The 14819-nt window shown below is 38.2% G+C and overlaps 1 protein-coding gene across 2 annotated transcripts in view; it reads left to right on the top strand.

The window, feature by feature from the left end:
- SLIT3 (slit guidance ligand 3) overlaps window positions 1-14819 on the top strand; it is a 497173-nt gene that overhangs the window by 375661 nt on the left and 106693 nt on the right. For both annotated transcript variants that reach the window (XM_062001935.1, XM_062001936.1), the window contains exons 16-19: window positions 2456-2606; window positions 3724-3798; window positions 11614-11757; window positions 14398-14541. In XM_062001935.1, coding sequence (XP_061857919.1) covers window positions 2456-2606; window positions 3724-3798; window positions 11614-11757; window positions 14398-14541 — 514 coding nt within the window. The remainder of the gene's footprint in view (window positions 1-2455; window positions 2607-3723; window positions 3799-11613; window positions 11758-14397; window positions 14542-14819) is intronic.

Raw genomic sequence — 14819 nt, 5'->3', positions numbered from 1 at the left:
TTTGGCTGGTAATTCCTGTTGTCTCATAGTGTGACAGTTGACAGAATAGTTGCTGAACATATACATACTATTGCTTACTTTTGACTCAGCGCTTATCTGAGTAACTCTTATTTAAACTCATTCAAAGGGGAAAACAAAAAAAGAAAAGGCGGGGGGGGGAGGGAAGAGGGAGAAAAGCATGGAGTTTGCTCCCTTCCTCTCCTCCTGAGCTGAGACAGCTTTTCCCTGTTGCAAGCATGGAGGCAGTGGACTGATGCCCAGACAAGATTAACTTCGTATAGCTGCGTGGGAAAGCTGTATGGAAGTGTATGCCATCAAGAGAGTCAAACTGCTAAGTCAAAATGCGGTAAATATTCTTTTATTTACTTTGCCAGAAAGCTTGAGAGAAAAGCAAAACCTGATTTTCACCCTCTAATGTTACATACTCCTTTTTCTCCATCATAAAGCATTCCATTTACTTTCTCATCCTCATTTTTTTCCCAAAGATGAATCTTGTATCCATCAGTAGACTAAAAATTATACCTAATAAAAGTTTACCCTGTGTAACTTTGTGATGTTTGTGATTATTCTTTCAAAGAAAGCTTTTACAATGACAATTACAAGAGCTTCTTCAAGGGTTAACTTGGGGATTTCCAAGATGCTTTCTAATCACTGAAAAGTTTTAGTGGGTTTTTCAAAGCGTGCTGTAATTGTAGCAGTTTTAATAAACTCTGGGCCTGATAAATGTTCATCTTTGGCATTATTTCTAGTCGTAAACAGCAGTCATAAACAACCAAATGTATTGTCTCTTAGACCTAGGAAAGAAAACCTGTATGTTCTTGAAATCAAGCCATAATGTGCTCATCTCTTGATATTTTGGCCTGGCTACCAAGCCTGGAATTTTTAGGAGTGGAAATCAAATGGGATGTTTGTTTGAAAGGATAAGAGTTTAAGTGATGGTGATGTGGAGAAAGGCTTGGACTGTATTTTTATACTACTTTAAAATGCTCAGTGGTCCTCATATTTTAAATGCTGTGCTGTCAGGCTAAAAGAACAGTAGCAAAGTGTCTCTTTAGATGTATAATTTACAATAAGCATGGTAACCTGCAAAGTATTTAGCACTACAGAAGTGGTAATGTACAAAGCTGTATGTGATGTTTCTCATCATGTAGTTTGGAATTACAAAACTAAACCGAAGTGTGTCCATGGAACTGAACTGTTAGATTGCCTGCAGAATTGCCTCCTTTCTCTGAATCACCCTGTGCAGGGAATGTGTAACAGAAACTAAAATAATACCAGGTTTTGGTGACTTCTTTTGTCTTATAGAAAATAGTATGGGGTCATAAAATGAGCGGTGTTGTATTTATCAGTCTGGGAAGGTGAAGAAGGTGATGAATGTCATCAAGTGTCTAAAAAACAGATTTCAGCTCAGGTTTAAGTTTTTATTGATGTTTACAGCTTCTTAGAAACTGAACTTGCTCAGATAATTCCTGGGAAATTCCTTGCAATTGACTTTCAAAACTCTGGAAATGTTAAAAATACTTCTTGGTAGTTACAATCACTGGGCATTGCACAAGATTCCTGAGAAAATTCTGGTGCTTCCCTTATGAAATATGAAGTGATTGGGCAGGTATTGCATGGCGAGGTCTTGGCAAAGCTTTGCTTACATACACAGTTATTAATAGTGATGGTTCCTTGAAGCACGGAGATCAAGTTTCCAACCTGCTGTTATTAAAAGAGAAAAACCAAACCTGAAAAGGACAGATTAGTTCACCGAGCCTAATTGGAAAAGCATTTCATTAGAACGGGTCAAAAACCTAGTCAAAGAGGTCTGGTAATCATGGTATAATGGTACATTAGGGAGTGCTTCTCACTAAGCATGGTCTACCCATTCCTTAATTAAAATGAAAATGATTTAAACTGCTATTACTTTCCTTTGCTGTTTGTTTAACGTAGTTAATAAAGGTATCTAATTGTTGGAAAAATGACAAGCTTCTCTCACAAAAGATCACTTTCAAAAATAACTCTAAAACCTGGGGTCTGGAAATGTTGGGCTTTTTAAGGACATCTTTAAAAGTCCTTTGTCATTTGTATGCACTAAGATAGCTTCTGCTTTCTTGAGATCCCTTTTCCTTGGTGCTGGACTAAATTCCAAATAGGAAAAAGTGATTTTGCTGGAGCTCATTTGAAGCAGACTCCCAACAGCTAATTAGATGTACCTCAAAAAATACCTTAGCAGGTAGGCTTGTTAGACAAGGAATTAATCTAGCAGAGGAAGTGTGAAAAAAAAAAACCCAGAGGCTAGTCTTGGGGGTAATTTGAAAAACTGCTGAACAAAAATCTTTGGCAATTTTTAAAATTGTGTGCAAGAGCTGGGAGCTGACAGGAGGCGGTGTTGAGAATAGATTCCATAAAACCTCCGATTGCTGCAGTTATCAGGAACTGTTTGTTGGAATATATTTTCCTTTTATTGCAGGGTCAGAGGATTACAGAAGTAAATTCACCGGCAAGTGTTTCATGGACCTTGTCTGTCCTGAGAAGTGTCGCTGCGAGGGAACAGTTGTAGACTGCTCTAACCAAAAACTCACCCGGTTACCCAGTCACCTTCCTGAATATACTACTGATCTGTAAGTGCTGGCTCTCCAAGACGTGCTCAGCAGGGCATATTGGTTTTCTTAGTTTTTAAGGCTGTAAAAGGGACTCAGATGAATTCAAGGCACCTTCTACTTTAATCCTGGCGTGAAAAAGGGGAAGTTAATTTTATTTCAAAGGAGTAGCACAAGTCTCTTATTTCCTTCACATTCATGCCAGCTGTGGGGATGAGAAGGAAGCTGTGGCCCTGTGTTTCAGCTGCCTGCATGAATCTTCTTGAACTGTTGACCTGTTACATGGCCCAAGCTGTATGATTCCTTTCCATCCTACCTTTGAATTCTTCATCTTTGCATCTAGTCATTTTGGTTGAGAAATGTTTTATGTGATTTCGTGAAGTTTAGTTGCTTTTAGAGATTCTTCAGATTATAGAAATAATACACTGAGTATGAGAAAGCATTTTAATTACTTAGTAACTGAAGAATCTAGTTCTTTTGTTATATTAGTTATCCCCTTAAAACAAAATTCTCTCTTTCTGATAGTATCCTATTTATTATACTTAAGGAATTCTATTTAACCTCCTGTAAAAATGATTGATTGGAAGCTAAGACAGAAAAATATGAGAGGCATCCAGAAACACAGCACAGTCTCTACGGAGAAAAATGGAGCTGCATGGAATCAGAAAAACGAATTTTGACTCCCAAACCTGCCAAGGCAGTGGACTTTACATTAATTTTTAAGACCAACACACTTTGATGGGAAAGGACCTGAAATCAGAGGCCGCCTCTTTGCATGGACCACATCTCCAATTGCATGTCTTCTGTAGCAGGATGTGTGAGGGAGGTTTAGTCCCAGAAACAAGGCTATGTAATGGTTAAGGTTAATAATCCCTTATCCCGTGCATTGGAAGATGGCAGCATTTGAACCCTGTCCTTTGGCATTACACATTTAAAGGCATCTTAAGCTTTTACTGTAGATATATGTTCCCTTTCCTTCAAAGCTAAACTCTTTTCACTGCAAGAGGCTGAGAGAGATGACAGATAGTGTCTTGCTTCACAAAGGTCATAGTTCTCTGTGTGGCAGTCCTGTATGTCACAGAGATATATGTACAGACATCATTGATGTATTAAATGTCTCTTTGTTTGTTCCTATCAGGCGTTTGAATGACAATGATATTTCTGTTTTGGAAGCTATCGGACTCTTCAAGAAATTGCCTAACCTCAGAAAAATGTAAGTTTGAGTCACTTGCTTGTTAGAATACATGCTGCCTTGGATTATGAGGAAGGGATGATTTTTTTAATAGTTTTGTACTGCAGTAGCAGAAATCACTTTTTAAATGGGAATTTGAGGAAAATGAATGAGTTGCCTGTTAGATGGACAGACTCAGTTAAAGCACAGTGACAGATGAAGATCCATAGGCTGACATTTCACTGTTCTTTAGGCTATGTTTCTTAAAGTTTTTGACTCATGAAGACTGAGGAGAATTCTGTCCCAGAATTTATTCAGGTGTATGCTTATTGTTAGAGATGGCTCCAAGGTTTAGTGTTTTGATTTTATCTTTTGGATGTATTGTGCAGCTCCAACTAGTGTGATTCAAATAGTCAAAATAAGCTTTCAAGCTATAGATGATGGCAGATTCATCTGATCATTAATGTTTTGGAGAGAGCAATCAATTAGCTGATTTAGAGATCAGTCATTCAAATATATTTGTATCATTCTGTTGACAGCCTGAGTCCTGGCACTGTACAATGTATATATTTAACAAGAGCTGTGTTTTGGGAAGAGGAGGATATGTTTGAGACCTCCTGATTAGTCTTCTAAATGATTCATTCTAAAGTTTTAAGCCTATGGCCCATTTCTAGTGTCTCATCTCACTGTTTGCTTTTAGTAAGCTCTTTTTTGCTAGAGTCAAGGTAATTTAGGGATAACAACCAACCACCCAGGATTCTTGATCTGCATTCATTTCACATGGTTCCTGCCATCTGGAGCTTCCTGATCATTCGAGTCCATATAAGATCTCAGGGGCTTTCGAGACAACTGTAGTGGGATTCTTATGTCAGTTTATTTCTGCAAGGGTTTCAGATGCAATGCTGCAGGTTTGAGACTGGGGTAGTATTTGTGCAATTACAGGCCACCAGACTTGGGGAATTATTTGTATACATTAGCCTTGTATTTTATGAATAATCCATAAGTTGTGGATACAGTGCAGTTAGGAAAAGTTGGTGGTATTGTTGAAGTGCTCTCTTGCCTATGTAAGTAGATGGTAAATGAGGATGAAAAATGTATAGTACAGAAAAGTACACACAAATTGGGAAGCATGTGTTCTCATCAAACCTTTGGGATTTATTCTTTGAAATTTGGAGAGTTGGGAATAATTTCTTTGATGTTCTTTAACAAGTACCATAGGCAAGTGATGGTGCTGTCCTTCTTGTTCCCATCAGGCCCTCAGGTGGGAGGAATGCCTCCATCAGGCTGAACTGTTATTCACAAATGCAGCACAAAACAGTTATGAGTGGTTTTTTAAGAGTTTGTTTCCTGTGAAATAAAAGGTCTTTCTGCACTGTTCTTGGTGCAGTTCAAACGACTGGCAAAAAGAAGTTGTCCTACACCTCATAAAAAGTCTGTCTCATATGGATTTTTAGAGGCAGCCTCCAAATAGAGGCTCTTTAAGTAATCTTTGTACTTGAGCTAGTTCTACTTCTACTTCTGCTCTACCTGGTGTTGTAAAGAGGTATCTTCATTTGAGTAAAGGGATTTTCTGAAAGGAGTGTTTTCTCATGTAAACTGAGCAACATTTCAACCATAACCTTGCTCAGTAGCTTCTCTAGTTCCAATTTGTGAAGAGAAGTGGTTTACCAAGAGAAAAAACAAACAAGCAAATAGACATCTCTTTCTTAATGTATGATTATTTGGGCGTTTACTGTATATCTTTCTGCTAATAACAGACTGCTCTTCATCATATTCCTATGCAACCTGATCTAGGTGAACTTGCTTCTGCAGGGAGGTTGGACTAGATGATCTCCTAAAGGTCCCTTCCAACCCTATCATTCTATGATTCTGTGCAAGAAGGGAAACACAGGGAAATACCAGTGGATGTGATTGTTGCTGCTAGTGGTCCTAATGCAGCAGCTCCTGTGCATGTGGCAGGAATGTGATGCATGTGCTGTTCATTAAGTCTTAGTGATTACTACTACTATTAAATTAAGGAGTAAGAATATTGATCAAACACCTATTTTTCAGTATATATAAAGGATAAGAAATTTTACAGTTATTGGATGACAACATTGAACCTGTCTCATCATACTTTTTCTCTATTCAAAAGTTAAAGGAAAACAGCAGGTGGAGGAATCTGTCTGGAAATGGCCTAAATCACCTTTTATCTTTTTTTTCCCTTCATTTAATCTCTGTAATTCTTTTTCTTCTGAAATGAATCTGAATATTTAGAATCTGGATAACTGAATGAGCATTTGAATGATTCCTCTGAGTTTTCATGAGAAAAATGGTATTTTGGTTAGTTTAATTTCCTGGAATAGCCAAGCTTCCTTCTTTTAAGAAAAACAAAGAAAAAGAAAGCTAGAAGTTCATTGTTTTAAATCTTGGCAATGTTATAAAGTGAACATGAGAAAAAAAAAGAGACATGTCAGACCACTTTTGCAATAGGTGGTACTGCCAGCCCCTTGTCTACTATATAATTAGCTTTTGGGGTGTAATTTGTCTGTAAATATTCCTCCTAAAATGAATTTTCTCGTATAATGTGTCAGCCCAGGATTTAATACATTTTAATGTGAAAAAAAGAATCATTTCTTGATGTGGAAATTCAAAGGTCACTGACATAGAATTCTATGAATTCTACCCACAATGCACAGTTATGGCATGTTTTATTTAGGAATTAAATTGCTGAGATTACTCTGCTGGGGTTTAAAGGGTTAACATGCCTGCACATGCCTTTTTTTTAAAAGAAGCATCAACTTCATAATTAGTTGCAAAATCCCATATACATAATGCTATCTTCATAGCCTAAATTTTAAGCCATCTTTAAGTTTCATGCTTTTCACAGTAGAGTAAAAAGACTGGTCAAGATTTCTGTAAACAGATCTAACCTGTTCCAGAAGTCATTTATTGAGTTCTGCAGCAGGGTTTTGCAAAATGCCCTAAACTCTGTATTGCTTCATTGTGTTCTTACTATTTTACCTCACCTGATCTTGCAGGTATAGAGGGATGACTTGTCTCTGAAAGCTAAAGTCACATTACAGTGACTTCAATGCACCAAGAACTGTGCTGCTGGTACTTTGCAGTGTGATTGGAAATGAGCAGTTTGAACCTGCTTGTAGTGCAAGAGAAATACAAGGGCGTGTTTCTGAGCTCTGTTCCGTGACTTGAGCTTTTGGGGATATCCTGTCCCTGTGAGATAGAAAGGCTCCAGGGACCTGCTGAGCTTCAGACCTGGAGCTGGAAGCTTTTGCCTTTCTCAGAGGAGTATGTTGCCAGTGGGAAATCTCACTCAGTAAGATCTCACCTCAGGCAGTGATGAGAGGTGACACTACCATTCACAGGGGCAAGGTTTTGACTTCTGTGGAAAGGACCATTTCTTTATCGACAGCAGATATCCAATTCAGCATGAAGCAAACACCCCACAACTCCCTGGGACTACCTCAAGTCGTTAATCAGTTAAAAATACCCTCTAGTGCCTGGGGACTTCCATGGCAGTGGGAGCCAGGAAGGATCCACAGCAAACAGGTTCAAGCTCCAAAGACCCCTTGCTACCTAACTCAGTAGGAGCAAGATACACTTGCTGAAATGGATTGCTGACCCATAGGGAGAGGCTGCACCTCCCAAAGATCAGCTCCAGAGTCTGTCCAGTCCCCTGTGCTTACAGTAAATCAGTGGCACTTGCTATTCCCACAGAGATCGTGGCAGCTGTTTCTGCAGAGAAAAATTGGGCAATGAGCTCCCATTCAATATAAAAAGGTGAATGCCATACCTGAGGCACTGAACTCTTCTCTCTCAGAGAGCAAGAACAATAAAAATATATTCACCTCTAATGTGAAAGGGACATCTTTCAATTCATTCTATTAATTTTTGTCAAAGTTACAAAGTAAACATGAACTATGGTCTTAGAAGTATTAGGCTGTCTTGACAATGGCTGATACTACCAACCCCACCTCTGGTATATAATTGCCTTTGGAGGCATAATTTGTCTGTGAATATTTCTCCTACATTGAATTGGATGGAGTATCAGCCCAGACTTTGACAACTTTTTCATGCAAAATAAAACTGAATCACAATAAAGTTGACAGACTAGAAGTCAGTTTCAAAAACAGAATCTCAAGTTTCTTGGGGAAGTAGAAGTAATTTGTGCCCTTGGAAACAGCTGTTACCTGTTCTTCTTTCCCTTAGGTGTAAATTTTGCCATGGCAATTGAGGTTGCAGTCATCTGTCACTTGTTATACAGAAATGGATGTTATTTTCTGGAAATGATGCTGTAGAGAGTGTTGTGGTACATGGTATTTGAGCTCATCCTGTGCCTCCTATTTTTTTTCACTGAGGCCATCAGTCTGCTGTGGAGTGTCACTGGGTGTACTTCACTGTCTATCTGTAGTGTATAAAGCTTTCAGTGCTGTCCTGCTTCTGAGAACAACTCATATAAAAGCCAGCCAGGCTGTTGGTAAAAGCTGTAAAATCTTAACATCCTCCAGAAGAATGCAACAGAATTGGTGATTTTCCTCCTAACATATACTTAAACTTTCCAATCAAATCCTCAACAGACAGAAACAGCCTAGGGAAACCCCCACACCCAACAGGCTGCCTGTCTGATAAAACTATGAAGTTCAAGGTGAGACCAAGCAGAGCCCTTGCAGTTGGACTGTGCTTTGGTGGTTGTTCTTGTGGGAGGGTGTATTGGGAACACAATCATGAATACTGTGCTGGAATGCTAAAATTGCCTCAGCAGGTACAGCAGGATGAATGGCTCTGTAAAGTCTGAATAGAATCCAACTTATTCTGTGCTGAAGTTAGAAGATCAACAGAAACAATATTATTGTAAACTTTAGCCATAAAGTATAATAAAATCTGACTGAAAAGTGAGCTGTGTGAACAATGTCACCTTGATAGCTTCCTAGTTCTGTTCATTTCCTATTCACAGCCCCACACAAAGTAAAACCAGGCTTTCTGAAAATTTCTTTTGACCTCTTGCCCAAAGTAAAAGTCTGGAAATAGAATGAAATGTTACCACCAGAGTAAATCAGGAAGTCCTTATAGAAATACCCTTTTTTGAGGGACCACATTGACTATAGATTCCTATTTGGGTCCTACCAGAGGGCATAGGTATCTTAAGAACTACTCAAGATTCATTTTCTTATTCACTGTCGTCCAGTATTTCAATAATTCCTTATAGAAGCTTATATTGCAAGAGGATGGAGGTTTTCTGTAATGGGAGTTGGCTGTAAAATGTCAGAAGGGTTTTTTTCTGATAGAAAATTCCTTGACAAGTGCTATGATCATACATGAAAGATTCTTTTAGTGCTGGGAAGAGCAGAGTAGAGTTCTCTGAGTTGCAGAGCAGAGCTCTCTGAGTTGTAGAGCAGGCAAAAGTTTCACTGCTTTCATTTTTCAAAGTTTATATCAACTGATTATTTTTACTGGTAATTCTAGACTAAAAGGTATGTAATTTCTCATGTTTATTACTCTAGTAGGTTTTACTTTCAGAGGGATACAGTTTTTACTTCAGTGAATGAGTGCTGCCATATACTCTTTTTTGGTTGCATAATGAAATGGGAAGATTTAATTCAGGAAGATCTGCAAGCAGAATTGCAGGGCAGAGTCGTCTTCATCTATTTATTATTGTAAAGCTTGTCTTTTCCCTGCCTTGCAACTTCGATTTTATCAGAGCATTTCGTCTTGGATTTTCAAGTCTTTTGGCTTCTGAAGCTGCTAGCATATTTTTGGGTAATATTTTCTTGAAATGATCAGACGTTATTAACTCAAGTGAACAAAGTTCCCAATCTACAGAAGTTCTTTGGCAGCAATTAAAATTCAGACAGTTTGGATTGTATAAAGGTGCCGATTCTTTAGCAAACTGTGTTCAGCTCTTTTCTCCAAAATGTACTCTTTTTTGCCTTGAGTGTCTAATCATCCATTAAAGATGCAAATAGGTTTTAACATATGTGGCTAAATATCTTTTATTAGTTAAGTTTTACCATGTAAATCTTTGAAACTACAAGTATAGGTCAGTTTGCAACCTGTGAGTTGAAAATCAAAAGCTTTGCAACACACGCTCTCTTCCCACCACAAACATCTACTTATTTATTCTTCCTTCTTTTATGTGCAAATATGCATGATGGCATGATCTTTACCAGGAAAGGGATCTTTGGGAGCAATTATTTATGCCAGCATTCAAAAGAGATGCTGAGCTATAAATATTTCCACTAGAGAAATAGCTGGGACCCAAAATTAAATGCATATGTCAGAATATTCTTCCTTGACTTGCTTTGACACTGAACATAAACTCTTCATGTGAGTGTTAGCACAAAGTACTAAACTTCTGGGAAGCAAAATCTGCATGTAAGTATTTCTCTATGTTTTTGTGTTATTTTTGGCTGTTTGCTGGCATACTCCTATTCTTTGTGATCACAGAACGCACAAGAGGTGATGGGCCACATGCTGTAGGGCCCACTAGCTGACAGTCATTCAGCAGACATAAACCAGTGTACTCAAGTTTCCCACATGAAACATATCTCCAAGACTCAAGTTTTTTTCTTTATTAAGTGATGACTTCTGCAAAGAGCAAGACCCACATTATTTCTATTTGAGGCCAAGCTGTCCTGTTGCCATGTCTTCTGTCAACTTTTATCCCAACAAGATTGCCTGGTCTTCTGAGCAGAGTAGCCCAGGTGTTAATCTGATACCTTGTCATTTGTTTTATATCACTTGGAATTAGATTTTGAAATGATTACTCATGCTGCATGTGCACTGGGATCATTTCTGTTCAGTATGAGTAATAGTGTTGGAATTTGGCATCTTCTTGGGAGCAAGAGCATGTTACTTTCTCTTTTTATTGTAGACATAGAAACAACAAAAAATAGTGTTTCCTGTCATAAACCCAAACAAATGGGATTATTCACCATAATCTATACAGGGCATCATAGGGGATGATTGAAGGACTGAAGCTCAAGGTCTCAATGTGCTTAAGGCCTTTTGTACAAATGCTTTAAATAATTAAATGCCATTTAGTTTTATGCATCTCTAGTGGCATTTTATCAGACTGAAGTTTTCTATTCACTGAGTTTTCTCAAATATGAAATATTCAACAGATGAATTTTGCATTTCATCAGATCTTCATTCGACTTTGTAGATGGAAGTTTTCTAATGTTAATCTATAAGCAAATATCTTGAGACCATATAGGCAGAGTAAATATTTAGAAAATAATGCTGTATATTGCAGTAGCTGAGAATTGAGAACTAAGTGCTACTCATTTCAAGTGGTGATGTTAAATTTAAGTGCCTGGTTGTTCGTGAGCGCACATGTTAGAATTTATCTCAGATATATGGAGCCACACAGTTTTGTATGTTCCTCCAGTGCTGAGTTTAAAAAGAGTACAGATCCTGGTACACAAAAGTGGTCCATATTTCAATGTGTGTTACCTATTTCAATGGTAGTAACATTAACTGGCTCCTGCTAGATGAGCACCCAGTCCCAAGCATGATCCATAACTTCAAGGGCATAGATCAGATGTTAGAACTCTCTGCTTATTGTATCCCTAAAACCTTTATAATCAAGAATGACATGAAGTGTAAGAGCTGGTAATTCTATTCATTAAATACTCTTGATATATCTGACATAATTGTGGGTTTGATGATTGAAGGAGAACTCTTTATACAATAGGTATACCTTTGAACTTCTGTACGCTCTCCTTGCTCAGTGAATGTCTCTCTAGGTAACCAGTAAAAGATACGTATGTTTTCTGTCTTCCTCCTTCCAGTGTGATGACGTATCTTTGGAATGAGATGCTAATAATTTTCTGACTGTGACTGGTTGTGTCCTTCCAGAAATCTAAGCAACAATAAGATCAAGGAGATCCGAGAAGGCACATTTGACGGAGCTTCAGGAGTGCAGGAACTGATTCTGACAGAGAATCAGCTGGAATCAGTGCATGGACGAATGTTTAGAGGCCTCACAGGGCTAAAGACATTGTAAGTGCAAAGACCTGTCTTTCTCTGTTCCTCTGTAAATTGAGTGGGAGTGCTCAAGTTCACAGTGCTAGCTAAAATTGAGTTATTCCTGCCATCAAAACAAGTACAGCTAAACAATCAAATTAAGACAGGCATAGCCAAACTCTTACAGGTCCTGGTAACAGGAGGTAATTGGCCCCTTACTCTGCACCAGGTGTAGTAGCCCACAATCATAATCATGGTTTTGGACTAGCCACAGCATGCTCTTTCTTGTCCACATCAAACACTGTAAAAATTATGTGTGGGTGTACTGTTAATGTGGTTGTGGAGAGAGTGAAGGAGACACAGAGACCAAATGCTTAAGAAATCAATTTGGTATTACTTTTGCACTTAGAGAACCTTTGTAACTTGTTTCTGAGAACTGACACACATACATAAACTCATAGTACCTAGCACTGTTTTGTTTTCATGTTAAAAGTTATATTGGAAGAAGGATCACAAGCAGGATTTCAAGATATGCTGAGAAGCAGTCGAGGTGACAGACTTTTGGTGACAGCAAAGACTCGTGCCAGATGATATGTATGACCTGTTTAGTCTTCCCTGCTGTGGAAAGAAAGTACTTGGCTAGGTGGATATTGTCAGTAAATAGACTCTAGAATCAAAATGCAACTTGAAATCTGTTTTATTCATTGGTAGCAAATATTTCTTATGTTGCAGAGTATCATGGCACAATTAATTCAGTCTTTAACCAAGTGTGAAAAGAAATCCAAATGTCACTTCCAGGACTTTGGCCTGTAATGATGAATAGGGAACTTTGCTTTTGCTGTTCTTTTAACATTTCTGATCTTCAGTCACAGCCTTTACTTCACAGTTCTTTACTTCAATGTATGCATTTTACTAAGGGATTTGACAATACTGTCCATAGATACTAAATTAAGTTTTATACTGTAAAGCAGCCTGTGGCATTGCTCCTGAGCAAAATTCAGCATTTTTTAATAAAAAGATACTTAACATTCAAGCTATCCTACTGACCTGACCTACATTTGACCCTAGCTGATAAAGCAGTCTAAATATACACAGCACGATACAAGGATCTGTAAGTATAAGTTTTCCTTCAGGAAGGGCACATAGTGCGTGGTGAACCATGATACAAACCCAAGGGTTTTGACTTGAGGGACATATATGTCTAAACATCAATGTGCTTTCTTTGAACACTAAAACTGTGTTCTTTTACAAAGAGGCCACATTAGTCAGGGTCATGGTCCAGTTTTTAAAAGACTGAAATGTATTAAGTCACTTTACATGGAGAATTGAGAAAATAGTTCCTACTGCTACTAAGTCACTAAGGGCCTTACTTCTCTTATTTACTACCCTGTTCATTTTAGAGCTTGTGGTCTTGACCTGATTTTCAGGCAGCTGAGCAGTCCATGTGTAAGGTGTGTGTCTGTGCCTTGTGACTCGTTTGACACAGTTTCATGCCAGTTGCATTCCCAAAGCTATTGAGACCATAGTGCCTGCAATGGTAATAGTGCACAGAGAACCGTGATGCAAAAGCAATGTCATGTTTAGGTCTTAAACACTGTGATTGCACTGTGAATTTCTTCCTAGCTGTATCTAATCTCATTGGTGATTTTCATGTATCTATTGATGTAGCATCTCAACGCCCATCTGGCAGATATCAATCTGAGATTTAAATCCAGGCTTCCAAGGGAGTCTGAATTTTCATCATTCACTGCATGGATTTGATAGCAAGGAATTCACTCTCCTCAATTTGGATGATTAATTCATTGGAATAGCAACATGAGCTGCATATATTCTGTGGATTTTTCATAGTATGCTTTAATTAGTGAATAAATTTTCACCTAAGTAGGAGCATCACTACTGTGTGGTGATGTTTGCAGACCCAGATGTTGATTGGTGCGCAATGCAACAAATACACATCAACCTTTTTTGCTGTGGAATGGAGCAAGATGCTACAGCTTTTCAGATTAATTGGGCTTTATCATGGAGTTCATTGTTACCATAACAACTCAGAGAGATGTATCTTCCAAAACACAGCAGTGACTCATCTGCTACAAGCACTGAGCAAAGACCATTTTATAGGGTAGTTACTGCTTTCTGTCTTGTCAATTAATGATTTTAATGACATTTCAGAGCTTGTGTTAGGTCTGGAAATCTTTCCTAAGCTATTCCTTGATTTCTGCTGAGAATGCTGTTTCCTTCCATACTTCTGCAGCATGGATTATGGAAAACATCCATGATAGAGTGGAAGAAATGCAGCAAGTATTGTTATTGTCACGTATTTCTGACAGTCTTTCTCAATTGATCTATATACATCTTCACTTACTCTCAGGTATTTACTGAGTTAAGACCTTAGTTTTTATTTCAAGTTTGCCACTATTCATAATTTCTATTGCATACTACTCTCCAATGTGGAGCTCCCATCAGCTTTCAATGATGGGTGGAAGAAATGTGTTTTAAATTCATCAGACAATATTTATATGAATCTAGCCCTCCTATAGCTGTGTTGTACTTCAGCTAACAATAAAAACAGAATTTAGTGCTTGCCAAAGCATCTGTTGATGCCCTAGCTAAATGACCTCCTATTCTGAAATGGTACTCTCCTCCAGTAGTTCCTAATCCCCTATTTAATCCTTTCAGGATGCTGAGGAGCAACTCTATCAGCTGCATAAACAACGACACCTTTGCTGGACTGAGCTCGGTGAGGCTTCTTTCTCTGTATGACAATCACATCAGCACTATCACTCCTGGAGCCTTCAGCACATTAGTCTCTTTGTCTACAATGTAAGTTCTCTTCTTACGGTACAAACATGTCGTGATGCTGTTATTCCATGCTTTCCTTTTAAGAAGACAACATTTGAGCTTCAAAATCAGACTAATTACTGTTAATATATGGAAAAGCTCAGTGAGGGAAAGAAACCCTGAATTTGCTGAATTTACTGAAATTGCAAGTTTAGAGGATTCAAGGTGTGATATAGAAAAATCTTTGAATTGCTCCAGCTGGAGTGGCTGAAAACACTTTCAGCCTCGGGCACTGTTACTGTATGTTTTGCCATACCTAG

Source organism: Colius striatus, chromosome 9, assembly GCF_028858725.1.
Source record: "Colius striatus isolate bColStr4 chromosome 9, bColStr4.1.hap1, whole genome shotgun sequence".
Taxonomy (NCBI): domain Eukaryota; kingdom Metazoa; phylum Chordata; class Aves; order Coliiformes; family Coliidae; genus Colius; species Colius striatus.
This window is presented reverse-complemented; position numbering and strand designations above follow the sequence as displayed.